At 44.1% G+C, this 19,055-nt stretch overlaps 1 protein-coding gene across 17 annotated transcripts in view; it reads left to right on the top strand.

Annotated features, from left to right (window-relative positions):
• Window positions 1-19,046, top strand: part of M7BP (Myosin-7a binding protein) — a 33,523-nt gene extending 14,477 nt beyond the window's left edge. For 4 of the 17 annotated variants that reach the window (XM_032436289.2, XM_032436298.2, XM_032436292.2 and 1 more), the window contains exons 3-17: window positions 518-613; window positions 682-923; window positions 988-1,146; window positions 1,974-2,063; window positions 5,468-5,805; window positions 6,928-7,095; window positions 7,149-7,278; window positions 7,339-7,866; window positions 8,089-14,028; window positions 15,133-15,346; window positions 15,407-15,542; window positions 17,574-18,062; window positions 18,127-18,267; window positions 18,325-18,476; window positions 18,538-19,044. In XM_032436289.2, the coding sequence (XP_032292180.1) occupies window positions 518-613; window positions 682-923; window positions 988-1,146; window positions 1,974-2,063; window positions 5,468-5,805; window positions 6,928-7,095; window positions 7,149-7,278; window positions 7,339-7,866; window positions 8,089-14,028; window positions 15,133-15,346; window positions 15,407-15,542; window positions 17,574-18,062; window positions 18,127-18,267; window positions 18,325-18,476; window positions 18,538-18,667 (8,953 nt within the window). In that variant the 3' untranslated portion in view covers window positions 18,668-19,044. Of the gene's footprint in view, window positions 1-517; window positions 614-681; window positions 924-987; window positions 1,147-1,973; window positions 2,064-3,590; window positions 3,816-4,994; window positions 5,289-5,467; window positions 5,806-6,358; window positions 6,540-6,927; window positions 7,096-7,148; window positions 7,279-7,338; window positions 7,867-8,088; window positions 14,029-14,544; window positions 14,932-15,132; window positions 15,347-15,406; window positions 16,601-17,573; window positions 18,063-18,126; window positions 18,268-18,324; window positions 18,477-18,537 lie in introns of those variants that run through there. The other 13 variants (XM_070210361.1, XM_070210362.1, XM_032436293.2 and 10 more) reach the window with 10 other exon arrangements.
• The last annotated feature ends 9 nt before the right edge of the window (window positions 19,047-19,055 follow it).

The raw sequence follows: 19,055 nt of genomic DNA, 5'->3' as shown, positions 1-19,055 counted from the left end.
TCCATGTCGTTTTTCTTCCGCCTTTGATGCAATGGTAAAATAATGAAAAGAGTGTGAAAATGGTAAAGTTTAATTGAAGTATCGATTTGGCTACGGAACTTGTTTTCAATATATCGGAACATGAAATATAGAATCGCTTATGAATGTTGTTTTCGGTTTCGTTAACTAATTATACATATTGTGGCAAAACAAAAAATTTGAAATTAAACAGAAATTAGCAAAACGCAACCTTCACAGAGTTGTTTAACCTTTTGGCAACAATTCGGCTCTTTCTTAGCTAATTTGAAAATTGGTTCTGCGTCACAAGCCGCAACGAAATCAATGCAAATTGATGCTAAAAGGAAAGTATACAAAACAGAGACGTAGAATTGTGTCAAGAATCGGTGCTTGAATATCCAGAGTTAAAGCTGCGCAAACAGTTATAATTCATTTGCATAATTTGATTAGCTCGAAAACAGCTTTTTTTTAAAGAGATTTTTAATTGAATTTTTTTTGTTTCTTTTCTTTTGATTTGCAGCAAAATAGCTGTTAAGAAGAAGAAGGCGAATGCCAGCTCGGAGCAGCACAGCTGCAATGTCTGCTGTGCGGACCTGGATCTGAGCAGTGCCAAAAAGTAAGTAACAAATCACCTGCCACGCCTCCACTGCCCCTCGCTAACAACTTGCACTCTTTCTCCCACAGCTATGTCACATGTTGCACGTGCGGCAAGCACGTCTGCCGTGGCATCAAGTGCGCCGATTGGCTGCCAAAGGCGGCGCAATGGGTATGCGAACTGTGCCACAGCTCGAAGCAATCGCTGGAGCAGACCTCCTCCTGGGTGGCCGAACAGATGTCCTTCAATCAGCAAAAGTTCGTTTATCCTTTGCGCGCACGCAGCGAAATTTATATTCCCATCAGTGCAGAAATGGCCGACAGCTCGATGCGTAAGTAAAAATGCCGCCAAAACTAGCCGAATTACAGCTAACACCTTGCTCCCATTTCCCGCAGACTTCGAGAGCGTCAGCCAAGTCGGCGCCAACAGCGTGACCCTCATGAATATGGACGAGCGCAGCCGCATTCGTGAATATGTCGAGGAAATCGTAGCGGAAATGCTCGGCGGCAATCTCGATCACATCAAAGTCGGTCAATTGTCCAAAAGCGAGAACTGTAAGTAAAAAAAATCAAGCATGTATTCAGATTGACTTAGATTTGATAAGTGCAAATGCAATTGTCAGAGCAGTCGGCAGTGCAAATTCGCTCAATTGCTGCGAATTAAAAGAGCAGCTGAATAATATAGTAAAGCTGTATATACCGTCTGGTCTACCCTAGGCATATAGTCTAAAGCTCTAGCTATATATACTCAGCTTTTTATGCAGTCTTAACTAGGGCAATGAACCAAGTCTCTTTGCCTGGTTCTCAATTGCAAAAACTCTGCAATTTCGCAAGTTAGAAAAGTAAAATATTTTTCATTTTTCTCTAAAGCACCTAAAAGTATGCAGCACAAAATAGTCCACAAAATCCGTTCAAATCTCTCTTGAGCAAAGTTATTTGATGGCAATAGGTATTTAAAGAAACATTTTGTCTTGTTAACAATATTTTAAAGGTTTTTTAATCCAAAATTTCATATTCTTTACAGAATTAAATGCAAGCCTGTTAGAGAATATATATTGTCCTCTTTTAATCAAACTAGATTCTATATATATTTAAAAACTAATTGAAGATCTCAAAGAAGCTTTGGGGATTATATAACTGATTTTATAAGAACTAAATCTTTTACTTCGCTATCAAAATAAAAGCTTAAAAAGCTCTTTCAGTAAAAGCACGCGCTCACAAAAGACTATTGCATACTTGCTGTTGTTTTTCAAGCTAAAGCTTTGGCTCTACTGACAGCTGAAGCTTTTGGCAAAGTTCATTGCATACTTAATGTTAAATTTTATCAATACACGCACACGCACTCACACATACACACACATTTACAATCACACTGCACACAGACCTGCAGCTGTTTGATAAATATCATGCGAAACTGAGCAACCTGCTTATCAATGTGGAGAACACTTTGTGCGCTCGCGCGTTCAAGGGAGGTAAGTCGTAGCGAGTCCTGTTGAATGTACTATGTATGTGGCATATGCCACGCCCTAACATGATGTAGTGCTGCCTGCTAGCTGCTATCTAAATTGAATGCTGTATAACCTGCTCGTATCTGGGCATGAATCATGGCCATAAAACCGTATATCGTATTTATAATGCACGTAGATGTCTCGCTTTGTGTATGTGTATGTATGGATGACTCGGAGTCGGACGTATACGTGATGTTGTAATATTGCTGACCAAAAAACTGAGGCAATCGTTGATTATGTAGCGAAAATTCTCTATGACTATCAGTAAATAATAAAGACCAACTAAAATAAACAAAGCACAACAAGACTAAACCAAAATCGCGGTCAACATTCATTGATAACAGCGATACGCACACACACACACACAGGCACCTGATAAGGCAAAGCATATGGAGCTGATAAGGGGAATTGTCTGGTCTATTGAAATACCGACAAGTACGACACTTTGTAAGCACATTTAAGCACATTGTAGCGACAGTTGGCCTTAACCAGATGACAAGCCGAGATATACGCGCATTAATCATACGCAACGTGCGCCGACATCGCTCAGCAACTGGTTCCAGCAGCTGCAAATTGACAATTTACACGGCTAGTCGAGGCAACTTCAACAAGTTTCCATTTTGGAGTTTAGAGTTTAGTGTCTGAGTGCCTTTAAATGCCCCATCATTCAAATTACAAAGTCAAACATGTTCGTCTCTCGAGGGTGTAATAACTTAGAGACATGCTAACTCGTCGATTGCAAATAAACATGTCAATCACTTCAAGTCGTTGCTACAAAAAAAAACCTATAAAGACAGATCTGTTATAAAAACAGAAAATAGCTATTTCTGACATTTCAACTTTTAAAATTGTGTTCCATTCCAATCCATTTAATTAACTTTTACGAATCCAGAAAGACATTGACATTGTCAAGATCGAGCATTATTTACCAGAGCTACGATTAAGTGTTTTGTTTTCTAATAAAGTTACTTAAAGTCAAATTTGTATAATCTATAAAATTCAAGCGGATTACGACTATCAATCAGCCAGACAGTTTTTCGTATCCCTTTCCACATACTTTTCCACGACTTAATTCAAAATTCATCTAGCCAGCTTCAACGGTTTGAGCTCTGCGTTGATCATCAATCAGTCAGTCACTCAATCAGTCAATCACTGACTCAACCAATCAATCAGAATAAACCGTTTGTTAACTTAGCAAAACATTCTTTAGATATTATTTAAAGCTGTTTTCAAGCTTATATCCAAATACACAAATGTATAATATTTTTAAAATATGTCATATTTGAAAGACTTGAAATTTTGTGCTCAATTCTCATGGAGAGAATTCAAGCACAATGCTCGCGAATATCGAAATACCTCAATAAACAATAGCGGACTGTTTGTATGCCATTACAAAGCTATAGATATGTCTATAACTGTGTGTGTGTGTGTGTGTGTGTTGGCACACTCACACGTTGTTAGCTGCTGCTGCGGCTGCTTGCGGCAGTTGCCAGACGCAACGCGCGCTGATCGCAACGTTTTGGCCGCGCGCCGAGCAGCCAAAAGCCGGGTGAAAAATTATTAAAAAAAAAAATAAAATAAAATCACATAAAATAACGTTTTTTACGTCAAAGCGTGCAAAGTAAAAGCAAAAAGAAGAAAAAAAGCAAGTGCCCAAAAGTGATAATGATAACAAATAAAGCAACAAGAAAATAAAAGAAAGACGCATAGTAAAAAGTAAAGTCAAGCAATAAACGGCGAGCAATACAAATGCAAATATCTATATATATATATGTATATATATGCCTGCGCAGATAACAGATAACACACACACACACACACACACACATTTACTCAATTGAGAAAGCAACTCTTGAGCTTATGTATATGCCAACCTTGACCCTTGAATAAAGTTGGCAAAAAAAATAAAACTACATTTAACAACAAAACTTTAAACGTGGCCCAAACAGCAAAAACCAGGAAAAAATATTTAATCAATGTTAATAAATATTAATGATGGCATCGAGCGCACAAGATTATGCGCCAAAATATGCTAAATCAATGTCACGACTTTAATCACATTTTATAAATGTGCAAATGTGTGTGTGTGTGTGTGTATATAAATTGAACAAGCTAAGAGCTGTATTTAAACGTGTTAAAGTTAATAACTAAATGCTTAAGTGGAAGTAACAGGAACTTTGAACTGAACTTGACTTGTGTACCTTGCACAGCACACTTAGACTATATATATATATATATAGGGTATATATAGGGTATATTTAGCTGTGATCTGTGCCTGTTGAGGTTCAGCTTGTCTAGTTCAGGTTCGGCTCTGCTTCATTAATGACAGTTGTATACAAAATGCGGCAGATACATTTCAATCTTTGACATTTCTTCAATGACTAACGGCACTCAAGCGATACACACACACACACACACGCACACTCGCACACACACACACACACAATAGACCTGTCAGAGAGGCGATAAAGAAATTTAGTGGCTTTTGTATAGGCAAAATAGATAACTTGAGGTTATTAATTATGTTTTTACCGCTAAAAGAAAAACAAGATATTAGCACAAAAGAAGAAGCAAAAGATACATTTATTTTGCGTTGTTTTGTTTTGTTTACAATGCGTGCAGATACAAATGCATACATATATATATATATATATATATATATATATATATATTCATTTATATTTATTTTCTTTGAGCCTGGACTTTTGCCTTTGCCTGTCTGCTCAAGCGTTTAGCTCAGCTTTAAATATACAAACTTATGGTGGAGAGAGAGAGAGAGAGAGAGAGGGAGGGGGCTGGTTAATGCGGCGTATGCGTAATTTGCTACTCAAAGCGTGTATTACATGTGTCAGTGTGTGTGTTTTAATTAAAACCGGAACATAAATATTTACACAGGCCAAATACAAATAAATACAAATACGGCATTAGCGACTCTTGACTAAAAATAAAAAAAAAAAAACAAAAATAAAAACAATAAACAAATAAGGCAACTAATTCATATCGATTGATGTTGGCCCAAAGTGAATACTCAACCTATTCGTATATGTAACTGAATAACTCGTCGAATACTCGTTTGTTTCTGTGTGTGTGCATGCAGCATGGACTTTACATTGGGCCTGATAACTGGCATGTATGCCGTCGTAGCTGTAATTGTTTTTTACGTTGTTTACGTCATTGAGGTGAAATTAGGTATGCCTTCTCCTCAATCAGCTCACACACTCACTCACTTTCCACACTCACACAACTGGCGACTTTTCACTTTTCCATTTGTTTTGTTCGTTTTTTAACTGACTTTCGTGCTAACCATGCCCCTGCCATGCTATTCTTAGACTGCCAAATGCTTTCTTGACCAATTCGCCTGCTTACAGATTTGCCAGCCATTGTCAATGGCAACAACAACAACAACAACAGCAACAGCAACAATAACAACAGCATCAACAATGAACAGTTGGCGGACATATCGCAGACGCGTCTGCGCAGTCTCATTGAGACAATCATCGCCGAGACGCTGCGCAGCGGCAGCAACAGCCTCCTCCTCAATCCCCCCAGCGGCGCCGTCTCCGAGATTAGCCTGGACACGCGCTCCAATGGGCAGCTGCCGGGCTTCAGCAATGGCGGCAGCAACAGCAAGCGACGCCATCGCACCGAGCACTATTTTGAGCCCAAAATCTATCAGGATCTGTTGGCCACAGCGGTGCTCAATAAGGTAAGAACAAGTGAAAGAGCGACTACTAGATACCCTGTAGTCAGGCATACATAACATGCACAGATGCAAATTTAAATAATCCGATTGCTATTAGAGAGAGCTTTAAGATAGAATGCAAATAGATACCTAAATTGGAAGACATATCAAAAGGAAAAAAAACAATTCTGCTTATAATTTGCAAACATCTACTTTTCCAATTCAAAGATAGAGTAAAAATAGTTACGGAAATTGGAAGTCATCTACTTTTCAAATTTGTAGTCCCTAGCTATTATATTCTTTGAGATAAATCCTGCAGTTACATACAATTGCTCAAATCGGGCATACTCTTCTTAAAGTCAACGGTTAGAGGGTATTGGGAAACTGACCTCCTAGAACAACTGTTGCATCTGGAGCAGCAACGTGTTGGCCTCGCGTGTAATCCGCGCCACATTCTGGCAATTTCCTTAAACGTCCGCTTCGCTCAGTTTTCACTTTCGTTTGAGCCGCACTTGCCGGGCTTCCCAATTGGCCCAAAGCCACCACAGTTGCATGCCCCACTAATTAGTTGCTGCCCATTGTTGCAAGCGTGCGGACGCCTGAAAGAATTTTAAACGGCAAAAGACATCAACTGGCCCATTACACGCTAATTGGATCATTGACTTTTCAGTCGGAGGAAAAACTCGATTTTCCATAGCCAAAATTCATATTTAATTGGTTTTATTCTGGATTTCGCCATGGCAGAGCCAGCCCAGCATGTAAATATCTCAATTAAAACATAGAGTAGCAACTATTTTTATGAAAAAAAAAGACCATATCATATCTTATCGACCAGTCATATTTTCGCCTAGTTTAACATAGGTTTCATAAGTGATTGATTAATCTGTTTTACTTCTGCGTAAATCTCTGCTGCGTCACGCTGAAATCGATCTAGTTTTAGGTACAATCATGACGACATAGCTGAGCATAGCTGAGTCTTGATTTTCAACACAGCGTTTTTCAACACAGCTGACAAGTGTTGCCGGTCGCAAGCAGCTTCAGTGCTGCACAGTCTTTTATTTTACTGTTTTCCAAAAAAATCAAAACCCTTAGTTTAAGGTTATTCCTATTGAGTCTGGGTTTAATAAGAGCTCTACTTTCTTACAGATTGCGGACAAGGAGGGCAATAACAGGCTCATTTCGGAGAGTACCCCGGACTTGAGTGCTCACAACATTGATGAGAATTACAATGCCGAAGCGTTGAGCACTACGTCCGGAAGTTCAATAGAGCCGCGCAGCGATTGCAGCCTGACGGACCATGAACTGGTACACAATGTTAGTTGTGAGCTTTTCAAATCGTTTTATCTATAAATATTTCATCTTTTCAGACTGGCAAAGCCGAAGCACATGCTGGCTCACAGCTGGACGTGGAACGTGAGTCGGTCTTGAGCGACTATATAGCCGCTCACATGGTGCCGCTGCCGGATTTCTCAGCATCCGTTACCGAATCGGAGGATGGTGAGTGCTCAATCCCAAAATCGAACCCTACCATAGATATATCTTCTTGTCTCTTTCCAGATGTTGTCTCGATGTCATCGAGCCTGGTCGGTGATGGCACCTGGGAGGACAATTGGCTGTTCAAGAAGAAGCGCAGCACCTTGCAGAGTTCGGCCACACCGAGCAGCATAGGCATGCTGGTGCCCGCGCCCAAGGAGAATGTACGCGCTCAGATTGGCGATCGGACCGCCGACGAGGTTAGCGATCTGTCGGAAATGGGCTCCGACGCAGAGGAGTCATCCCTGGATTTGCTGCGCTGCAATGAGCTAAATGATCGGCTCTTAAGCAAACACCTAATTGGTGGACAGAATACCAAACTAGTGCTGGACGAGCTGGTGGATCGCACAAGCTTGACCTCAAATACTTTGCCAGCGGAGCACGAACCCGCTTTTACCGAGACCACAAATCCGCTCGTCCAACAGCCCACGGTGGCCACAGTGCCACAGCCAGAAGAACAGAAAACGTCGTCTACTTTGATGGCGCCGCCGCCACCCATGATCTTTCAAGATGATGAAATTACTGAGGATCCCGCTCAGACACTGATCGCAGGTAACTGCACAAGTATTTTTGCTTCAACAAATCCACAACTCATCCTTTAAGCTAACCACTTATATTCACTTAAACAATACATCCTGCTTTAAGTTTTATTAGTTTAGGAGTTCTAGTCCCTTAGACCTTACCCTAGTCTTAGCGGATCCCACCTGTATAAACCTCAGCGTATCTGTGCATAGTTTTGAAGCAGCGGCATTCAGCAGTCGTTATGTGTTACAGCAGCCCAATGTGATTCAGATGAACTCTGCGATCTCGAGGGCTTAACAGGCTTCGGTGACGTTGAATATCTAGATGACAGCAAGCTACATGAAAACATACCTTCGGTTATTGAAATACTAGCAGCCATTGCACTGGGACCCATGCTCGCGGTTCCAGCATCTGAACAACCTGCTGTCATGACTGCCACAGAAATTCATACACTCAAGGAACTAAGTGATTTGGCTCTGGCTGAAATCAACGCTCGCACAATGGAGCTAGCTCAACACTCTCTGGACATTATTGAGGAAGAGTTTACGGAAGCACAATCCGCTGACCAAGTCGATAAATCTCAAACTGCTGTAGAAGAACACAAGCACATGTCACCTGTTAATGCGAGTGAGATTCCATCTACCACTACCGAAGAAATTTCTCAACCAAAGGAGGGAAATGTGGAAGTTGTAGGACAAACGGAACTCTCTCCTAATGAACACCCTATATCTGGAGAAACACCAACTGCAGCACCATTAATAAATGAGATTGCTAGTGCTGGGCTTAATTCAGAAACAAAACTTGTTCCTCAGGAAGATCTGGCACAATTAGTTACTCAAGCAGAAGTTATTGTAGAGCCCCAGACTGCTGCACCAGCTCCAACTATAACACAAGCTACTGAGGAAGTTACCCTAACTGCCGCAGCCACAGAACCACCAACGCAGCAACTTGAAGTATCAAGTCCTCTAGCAGCAGGAACTGTAGCTTCCGAAGAAGCTCCAGTGCCGACAGCTGAGATAGCAACTCTAGATGCTCACGAAGAAGATACTACGTTAACAGGAGAAACTGCTGCTCCTGTAGAAATTCCAGAGCCAGTAATTGAGCTATTCAGTCCTACGGAAAAACCTACAACCTCAGAAGCGCCAGAAGATGTGATAGTTACTCTTGATGAAATATCTGCTGCTTCCGGGAATATTACAGAGCCAGCAGCTGAAATAGTTACTCCAGCAGAAGGAACTATTGCTCCTGAGGTCGATCCTGCATCAGCAGAAGAACATGCTGCTCAGCCGACTGCATCTGAGATAGTTTCTCCAGCAGAAGTAACTGCTACTTCTGAGGAACCATCATGGCCAGCAGCTGAGATAGTTATTCTAGATACTCCCGAAGAAGTTCCTACGTTAACAGGAGAAACTGCTGCTCCTGTAGAAATTTCAGAGCCAGTAATTGAGCTATTTACTCCTGCAGAAAAACCTGTTACGTCTGAACCGCCAGCAGATGTAACAGCTTCTTCCACAGAAGAATCTTCTATTCCCGAGAAAGTTCCTACACCAGCAGTTAAGAAAGTTGCTCCGTCTGAAGTAACTGCCGCTCCCGACGAAGTTCCACTGCCAACAGTTGAGATAGTTTCTCCAGCAACAGTAACTGCTCCCGAAGTGTTTCCAGCGCCAGCAGCAGAGATAGTTATTGCCGCAGAAGGAACTGCTGCTCCCGGGGAAGTTCCTGCACCAACAGATGAGATAGTTAATGTAGTAGAACAAACTGCTGCTTCCGAGGAATCTCCAGTGCCAGCAGTTGAGATAGTTACTCCGGCAGAAGTAACTGCTTCTGAGGAAGTTACAGTGCCAGCAGTTAAGATAGTTACTCCGGCAGAAGTAACTGCATCTCAGGAAGTTACAGTGCCAGCAGCTGAGATAGTTACGCTGGCAGAAGTAACTGCTGCTCCCGAGGAGTCTCCAACGGCAGCAGTTGAGAAAGTTACTCCAGCAGAAGTGACTGCTGCTCCCGAGGAAGTTCCAGTGCCCGCAAGTGAGATAGTGACTCCGGCAGAAGTAACTGCTTCTGAGGAAGTTCCAGCGCCAGCAGTTGAGATAGTGACTCCGGCAGAAGTAACTGCATCTCAGGAAGTTACAGTGCCAGCAGCTGAGATAGTTACGCCGGCAGAAGTAACTGCTCCTGACGAACCTCCAGCGCCAGCACTTAAGATACTTACTCCTTCAAAAGTAACTCCTTCCGAGGAAGTTCCAGTGCCAGCAGTTGAGATAGTGACTCCGGCAGAAGTAACTGCATCTCAGGAAGTTACAGTGCCAGCAGATGAGATAGTTACGCCGGCAGAAGTAACTGCTGCTCCCGAGGAGTCTCCAACGCCAGCAGTTGAGATAGTTACTCCAGCAGAAGTGACTGCTGCTCCCGAGGAAGTTCCAGTGCCAGCAGCTGAGATAGTTACTCCTTCAGAAGTGACTCCTTCCGAGGAAGTTCCAGTGCCAGCAGTTGAAATAGTTACTCCGGCAGAAGTAACTGCTTCTGAGGAAGTTACAGTGCCAGCAGCTGAGATAGTTACGCCGGCAGAAGTAACTGCTGCTCCCGAGGAGTCTCCAACGGCAGCAGTTGAGAAAGTTACTCCAGCGGAAGTGACTGCTGCTCCCGAGGAAGTTCCAGTGCCCGCAAGTGAGATAGTGACTCCGGCAGAAGTAACTGCTTCTGAGGAAGTTCCAGCGCCAGCAGTTGAGATAGTGACTCCGGCAGAAGTAACTGCATCTCAGGAAGTTACAGTGCCAGCAGCTGAGATAGTTACGCCGGCAGAAGTAACTGCTGCTCCCGAGGAAGTTCCAGTGCCAGCAGCTGAGATAGTTACGCCGGCAGAAGTAACTGCTCCTGACGAACCTCCAGCGCCAGCACTTAAGATACTTACTCCTTCAAAAGTAACTCCTTCCGAGGAAGTTCCAGTGCCAGCAGTTGAGATAGTGACTCCGGCAGAAGTAACTGCATCTCAGGAAGTTACAGTGCCAGCAGATGAGATAGTTACGCCGGCAGAAGTAACTGCTGCTCCCGAGGAGTCTCCAACGGCAGCAGTTGAGAAAGTTACTCCAGCAGAAGTGACTGCTGCTCCCGAGGAAGTTCCAGAGCCAGCGGCTGAGATAGTTACTCCAGCAGAAGTAACTGCTTCTGAGGACGTTCCAGAGCCAGCACTTGAGATAGTGACTCCGGCAGAAGTAACTGCTGCTCCCGAGGAAGTTCCAGTGCCCGCAAGTGAGATAGTTACGCCGGCAGAAGTAACTGCTGCTCCCGAGGAGTCTCCAACGGCAGCAGTTGAGAAAGTTACTCCAGCAGAAGTGACTGCTGCTCCCGAGGAAGTTCCAGTGCCCGCAAGTGAGATAGTTACTCCGGCAGAAGTAACTGCTTCTGAGGAAGTTCCAGCGCCAGCAGTTGAGATAGTGACTCCGGCAGAAGTAACTGCTGCTCCCGAGGAAATTCCAGTGTCCGCAAGTGAGATAGTTACTCCGGCAGAAGTAACTGCTGCTCCCGAGGAGTCTCTAGCGCCAGCAGTTGAGATAGTTACTCCGACAGAAGTGACTCTTTCCGAGGAAGTGCCAGTGCCGGCAGTTGAGATAGTGACTCCGGCAGAAGTAACTGCATCTCAGAAAGTTTTAGTGCCAGCAGCAGAGATAGTTACTCCGGCAGAAGGAAATGTTGCTCCCGAGGAAGTTCCAGTCCCAGCAGAAGTACCTGTTTCCGAGGAATCTCAAGCGCCAGCAGTTGAGATAGTTACTCCGGCAGAAGTAACTGCTGCTCCCGAGGAAGTTCCAGAGCCAGCAATTGGGATAGTTACTCCGGAAGAAGTAACTGCTTCCGAGGAAGTTCCAGTGCCAGCAGCTGAGATAGTTACTCCGGAAGAAGTAGCTGCTTCTCAGGAAAGTCCAGCGCCAGCAGTTGAGATAGTTACTTCAGCAGAAGGAAATGTTGCTGCCGAGGTCGATCCTGCACCAACAGAAGAACCTGCTGCTCATGCGACCGCATCTGAGATAGTTATTTTAGCAGAAGTTAATGCTGCTTCCGAGGAATCTTCAACGCCAGCAGCTGCAATTGGTACTTTTACTAGAGTAACTATTGCTCATGAGGCAGCTCCAGTAACAGAAGATAAAGTTATTGCTGCTGCTGGAGCAGTTACTACAGCTTCCGAGGAAATTCCAAATTCGGCAGTTGAGGAGGTTGCTGGTTCTGAAGTTACATCGCTTTCACAGGCTGCTCGCGAGGACGGTCGAGTCCCAGCAATTAACGAGGTTGCTAGGGCTGAAGATTCACTGGAGCCACAAGTTGAACCCAAAGAGGCTGCTGTCGAGGAAGCTTCAGCAGCAGTCCCTCAAGCTGTTTTAGAGGACGCTCCAGCGCCAATCATTAAGATGGAAGCTTCACTTATAACGATTGAAGAGGGTATTTCTACTGAGCCACAAGTTGTTACCAATGAAGCACACGATACACCTGAAGAAGGTCCAGTGCCAATTGAGGATGTAGCTAGTACTGAGCCAAAAACAGCACACGAGGAAGTGGCAGCTCGACCAATTGAGAATGTTGCTTCTACTGAGATTACACCAGGGCCACAAATAAATTTCGAGAAGATTTCAGCATCAGCAATTAATGAAGTTACTAGTACTGATCCTCAGACTACTATCGAAGAAGCTTCAGCACCAGCAACTGAGGAAGTTGGAAGTGCTGAGATTACACTAGAGCTCCAAGTTGATTCAGGGAAGGCTCCGACGCCAGAAATTGAGAAGGTTGCTAGTACTGAGTCAAAAACAGCTGCCGAGGAAGACCCAGCGCAATCAATTGAGGGGGTGGGAAGTACTGAGATAACACAAGGGCTACAAGTTGATCCAGGGGAGGCTCCAGCACCAGCAATTGAGGAGGTTGCTAGTACTGAACCACAACCTGATCCCGAGGAAGGTCCAGGTGTTGAGGAGATTCCTAGTTCTGAGTTAGCACCACACGATACACCTGATGAAGCTCCAACGCCAGCATCTGATGATGTTGCCCTTACTGAGATGATTCTCGACAAGCCTGCAGCACCAGCAACTGAGGAAGTTGTTAATACTGACCCACAACCTGCTCCCGAGGAAGATCCAGCACCAACAATTGAGGAGGTTGGAAGTGCTGAAATAACACAAGGTCCCCAAGTTAAACCCGAGCAGGCTCTAGCACCAGCAATTAAAGAGGTTGTTATTACCGATCCTCAAACAACTCTCGAGGAGGCTTCAGCACCAACAACTGAGGAGGTTGTTAGTTCTGAGCCACAAGCTGCTTCCGAGAAAGATTCAGCAGTTGATGAAAATCCAACTGCTGAGATTGCAACAGAGCGACTGGCTACATCGCAGGAAGTCCCGTTGTCTGAAGTCAAGGAGCTTGCTTCAACACCAGCAATTGAGAAGCTTCCTAGTACTGAAATAATTCTCGATGAGGCTCCAGCCCCAGTAGCTAAGGAGGTTGCTAGTGCGGAGCCTCAGACTGCCCTCAAAGAAGATTCAACACCAACAGTTGAGGAGGTTACTGGTGCTGAGATTGCAACAGAGCAACAGGCTATTCTCCACGAGGCTCCAGCGCCAGAAGGTTACGAGGTTGATTATACTCAGGCACAGGTTACTTCCGATCAAGACCCAGCAATAGTAATTGAGGAGGTTGCTAGAGCTGAAGTTACATCAGAATTACAGCAGACGGCTGTTCCGAGAATAGTTGAGGCGGTTTCTAGTGTTGAGCCCCAGGCTGCTCTCGAGGATGCTTCAATATCAGCAATTGAGGAGGTTGCTAGTACTGAGACTATTCAAGAGCCACAAGTTGTTCCCGGGGAAGCTCAAGAACCAGCAATCAAGGAAGTTTCTCTAGTAGGAAATAAATCTGAGTTACCGGATGCTCCCGTGGAGGATGTACCAGGAATTGAGAAGGTTGCCAATGCTGAAATTATTATACCACAGCAGGAGGTGGAGACTCCAGCACTTGGAAATGTTCCTCCAGCAGGAGTTAGTACAAAGCCGCAGGCTGATCTTATGGAAGGCGGTTTCGAGGAGGTTTCCGCTGTGCCACAAGTCGCTAGCGAAGAAGCAGCAGCAACAATTGCAACAGATATATTAATATTAGAGGCCGGTGATGAAACTCAAGCCGATCTGTTGACAAGTGAATCTGTGAAGAGCGATAATTGCGCTCTAGGTAAAACGTCTCAAAAGTGCCTGCGAAGACAGCCGAATATCCCAGACACAACACCGAGCGATGGTGACTCAGCTGCGAGACCTGTGAACCTCTTAGGGACCATTTGCAAGATTTACCTTCAAGACAAACGACTGTTGGCCACAATCCAAAGACGACGCCAACGCGCACTAATTATGCACAAATACCTGAGTTCCTTTGATAGTTTCGATGAGCCGCCAGATGCTATAGAATACGAAGCACATCCCAGTCTGTTTGACGAGCTCCACTCCTATCAGCCCGTTAGCTTAGATTTGAATATAGAGATTAATGAACCCGAAGCAGCAGGGCAAGATGTAGATTATAGTATTAGCCATAAGGAAGAGTCGAAGCAAGGCTCTCATGTAGATTTAGACAACTATCACACAGATATTGCCAGCCAAACATCGCTTGATATTGCCGAGCATGATGACGAGTACTTCATTGTCGGCAGCTTGACAGAGATTGGCTTTAACTTTATTAACCATGTTCTCTTCTCAGATCAACTGAGCTCAGACTCAAATCACAGCAATGAGAGCGCGCCGTCCACCTCGCACGAGACCTTTGACGGTGACGGCGACGGCGACGTCGACTCAGTGCACAATTATGATAGTTATCCAGATGAGGCAGTCTCTAATAGCACGCAGACGAATGCAACCACAGATACTAACAAATATACTAACAATAATACTAACATAAATACCACAACACGAACACGGCCAAATGGTAAATTAACAAATGGTTCACTAAGATGGTCGAGCAAGTCGGGCCACGTTCTCACATTGAATGGTGGCCATCAAAATGCCGATGATAATAATAATGAACTTGATATTGATCATGATGATGATGATGATGATGATTTTGTACTGTTGCGGCGCTTCGCCCCAGGTAACACGCACTTATGGCCACCAACACAGTCATCACTCGGTGTTTGTTGTCTCCCACTTTTTTGTCGCCCACCTTTGCTTTCTTGTGTTTCCGTAACTGTTCTGCTTTCCTCTTAGACTGGCTAACATGTTGCTTGAGTCTAGCTTGAACTTTAAACTGTTATTGTTAGTGCTATTAAATATTAATGCAAGCCACTTGCAGGCTCAATTGCGGAACGCGAGGTCAGAAAGTGGTCGAATGCCGTTGAAATGCCCAACAATCCGTATGCGCCGGAGGCGCTGAAGCAGCGCATCAGCGGCACACAGGAACGCTTCATGGATGTGCCCAACATAAGTGCCTGTGCCGAGCAGAAGGCGCTGGCTATGATGAGGGGCTCGGATGAGGAGCCCGCCAGCCGTGTCGAGGATTACAAGCGGTTAGTGCTCCTGGAGCTCAGTCTTGACTATCGTATCAAACTCCAAACTCCATCTTGCAGCTACAGTCGCGACTACTACATCAACAATGCGCCACAGGTGACCACGCCCACTAGCGCAAGGGCGGCTTCAGTGGCGTGCAGCAGCACGGAGGAGCCAGCGTCGGCGCAGACGGATGAGGACATTGTCATCAATGAGGTAATTCAACCGCATGGCAACCGCATTTCAAGTAGTGCTCAAAGTAACCACGCTGACCTCCTCACACATTGGACGCTGTCGACGCCCGTGCGACGCAGCAGCTCGCTAAAGTTCATTAACAAACGTACTTGCCCCACATTAACATTGGCCGGCGGCTACGAGCGTCCCTCGACGTCGGCGTCGCATTATCGCGACTCCAGCTTAGGCCTAGAACCGGACGGAGATGACTTTGACGTACGTTCGCAGCGCTCGTGGCGCAGCAGCACGGGGCAACATTTTGGCAGCACGCTGCCCAAACGCCATACGCAATCCTCGCTGAGCCTGCACAGCAACGGTAGCGGCATGTCCTTTGGCTCGTCCGCCTCGAAGCGGCATTCGGTGGGTCCCTCGGCTGCGGTGCTTACGCAGTTCGAGAAACAGCTGCTGCACAAAGACCTCAAACGCAACAGTTTTCGTGCTGTGTCCGCCACCTCCAAGGATTTCGTGATGAATCCTCTGTACGAGAGCGAAATGCAGACAAAACCCAGCCTGGACGATCAGGACTCGGGTGTGGACAGCTGTTTGAACGGCTTCAGCGGGGCTGATGCCAAGCACAGCAATAATAGTCTGCTCTTCTAGGGAAAGTGTGTGCGCGTCAAGAAAATGGGAGGAGGGTCGATTTATTTGGGGCGGGTAATTGGGCTTATTTCGGGATCCTCTGTGTAGTAGCTGTAGCATTTAGGTGTAGTCTCTGCCAAAATATTAGTCAGCCAAGTTAAAAAACTAGTCAGTAAAGGCAACACGCACACGCCCACACACACACACACATCCACACCCACACATATCCACACCCACTCACATAGAATCTCCAGCATGGTTAGGCTTTAAGGCAGGCAGTGCCATCTGCTCAAAGAAATTATAAATTTCCAAACAAAAATATCCCAAAATATAAGCGCACCTCAAGTTGCACCACCAACAATTTGCATATTCATACTTTCTCCCGAGAATGTTGAGCTCCAGTTTTTTTTTTCACCTAATTGTAAAAAACAACAAATATATAAATGCAAGCTAAATAATAATTTAAATGCTAATTGCCTAATTATTAATGCTAATGCGCCGTAAAATATGCAGCATTCTCTTTTGTATGTTTTAATTATGATTTTGTTGCTGTTAATTTTTAAACATAACTCTTGTATGCACTTTAGTTAATTCATACATAATTAATTGCTAACTTCTTTTTATAAACAACCAATATAAATAAAGCCAAAAGTTAAACAACAAACCAATATTAAATGAAACAAATGTTTTTAGTAAAAACCTGAATTTTAACGGGGTGAGTACAACAATAATAGCAACTAACAATTGCTAAATAAATAGTTCAATTATATAATTATTGTTAATGGCATTTTACTAACGGCATTTGTTTCACTTCTCTGCTAAACTTAGTTGCTATCTATTTGTAGCTGTAACTAAAACGAATCCCAATTGCATGTTGCTGCTTGACCACTTGCCACACACATTTACCACATCCACATCACATTCTTGATGCCACATTCTGTACATCACATTCTATACATCAGCCCAGACATATGCGAGTATCATGCTTAAAGTTCAAATACGCCAAAAAAAATGTGTTGTGTGTAAAATTAAGAAATATTTTAAAAATTAAAAACAATATATTCAAATATTGTAGGTTATTCTATAAATAATTTTATGTAAATACATAATTTAGAGTAATTTAGTTGATGACTAATTAAATCGAATTACAACTTTTAAATTTTTAAAGCAAGAAATTTGCTTTGAAATGTAGAAAATTTGCGTTTTTTGAATAATTTTTTTTGCATTTGAACTTTAAACAGCTCGACAAAGCTTGTGCCAAATAATCTATTGTACCTAAACAATTCTTCTTTCCATATTTAAATCTAAACTTTCCAAACTAAAACTAACCACAACATGCCTAAAATGTACCTAAACAACAACAACAACAACACAACTACAAACAAAAAAACACAATGAACACCAAACGAAAAAAACAAAATGTTTTATCAAAAGGCGCAAAAAGCAAGCAAAACTGCAGCGGAACAAGCGCAGCTGGTCGAGATTCCGGATGACAAGTGTATTTACACAGCCTTGCCAGCTCAGGTGCTGGAAGCTGGATGCAACGCCAGTCTGGAGACCCAATCGAATCAATCCCTGCAAACGACCAGCGATGACTCGGACACTGTGCGCGTTTATGATTTTAATAAGCAGGAGACGACCGTCATCAAGGCGCAGGAGCAGCAGCCCAGCACGTCTAGCACGTCATCTATGGAGTCTGCACTGAGTGCACCCTCCTCCTCCTCCTCCATAGATGCGTCGCGCAAACGTGAACGGCCCGTCGTGCTGCAATTTGGGCCCGCCGACGCGACGCCCAACGTCTGCGCATCGCCCACAATGACACCAACACGCGGCTCCACGCCGCCAGCTTTCAGATTTCTGCAGCCCAAGCGACGTCTAATCGAGCCAAGCCAAGTATTGTCCATAGACGATGATGATGAAATGGTAAGTTGCCAGCAAATAGTGGTTGGACAGCCCATTCACAGGTGTATGTGTGTATTTTTTCTAGCCTGAGCCAGCAGCCACGCCCACAGAGAAACCAGCCGTTGAGGATGACGTGGTGCACGCCCTGCCCTCGGTGAAGGCGCTGGCTCAAGCCTTTCTGCTGACCAGCAAACGCACCCAACCCGAACGACGCTGGCGTGCCAAGGTAGGTCAATCTTGTATATAGCCTACTTTATGGATATTCTATATATAAGTACATTAGACTCTGCAAAATGCCAAGTTGAGGGCATCACCCGATGCTTCAGAGCAGCCCACCTCGCCACAATCACGTAAGCATATGCTGCAGCGTGCCGTCTCCATAGCCGAGGTGGCCGATGAATCCACAATTGCCTCCGATCTATCATCGCTGGAAACGTACGTATTTTGAGTATTTTAATTGGCTTAAGTTAAACATATGCTCCAATTGTTTCAACAGAGATCCCTCTATGCAATCCGAAGAAAATGCAATGAATATACCCATCGCCTCGCCGGCGAGCCCTGTGCCCGTGCGCAGAGGCTTCCTTAGGAGCAATATTGCTTACTTTGAAAACTTAAAGTTCAAGTGAATATAAATGCAACTAAGTTACAGTTGGCTGTGCGGCCATTGGCTGATATTCCACAATGGGGAATATGCACAATAATGGTGCACAGCAGCATCCTGGATACCAAATCAAGACCAAATAATCATGTGCCATGGCCTCCATCTAAACGACAGACATAGTACACATTCAATCAAAAGTATTCTTCAAAGTACTTAACCCAAAAGTTACGCCCAGTGTGCGCGAATAATTGTTTTTAGTTTATATTTATTATAATTAAATAATTATATCCATGGATACTATTTATTTAATCTCTTAAATATTTTATTTAGCGCTAAGATATGTATTTAGCTTTAAGCCCCGCGAAAAACCCTTTTAACTATCATAATGACCCGTACATCGATCGATATACATA

The sequence above is a fragment of the Drosophila virilis genome, chromosome 5 (genome assembly GCF_030788295.1).
Source record: "Drosophila virilis strain 15010-1051.87 chromosome 5, Dvir_AGI_RSII-ME, whole genome shotgun sequence".
Taxonomy (NCBI): domain Eukaryota; kingdom Metazoa; phylum Arthropoda; class Insecta; order Diptera; family Drosophilidae; genus Drosophila; species Drosophila virilis.
Note: the sequence above shows the minus strand (reverse complement) of the source record. Positions and strands in the feature narration are given on the sequence as shown.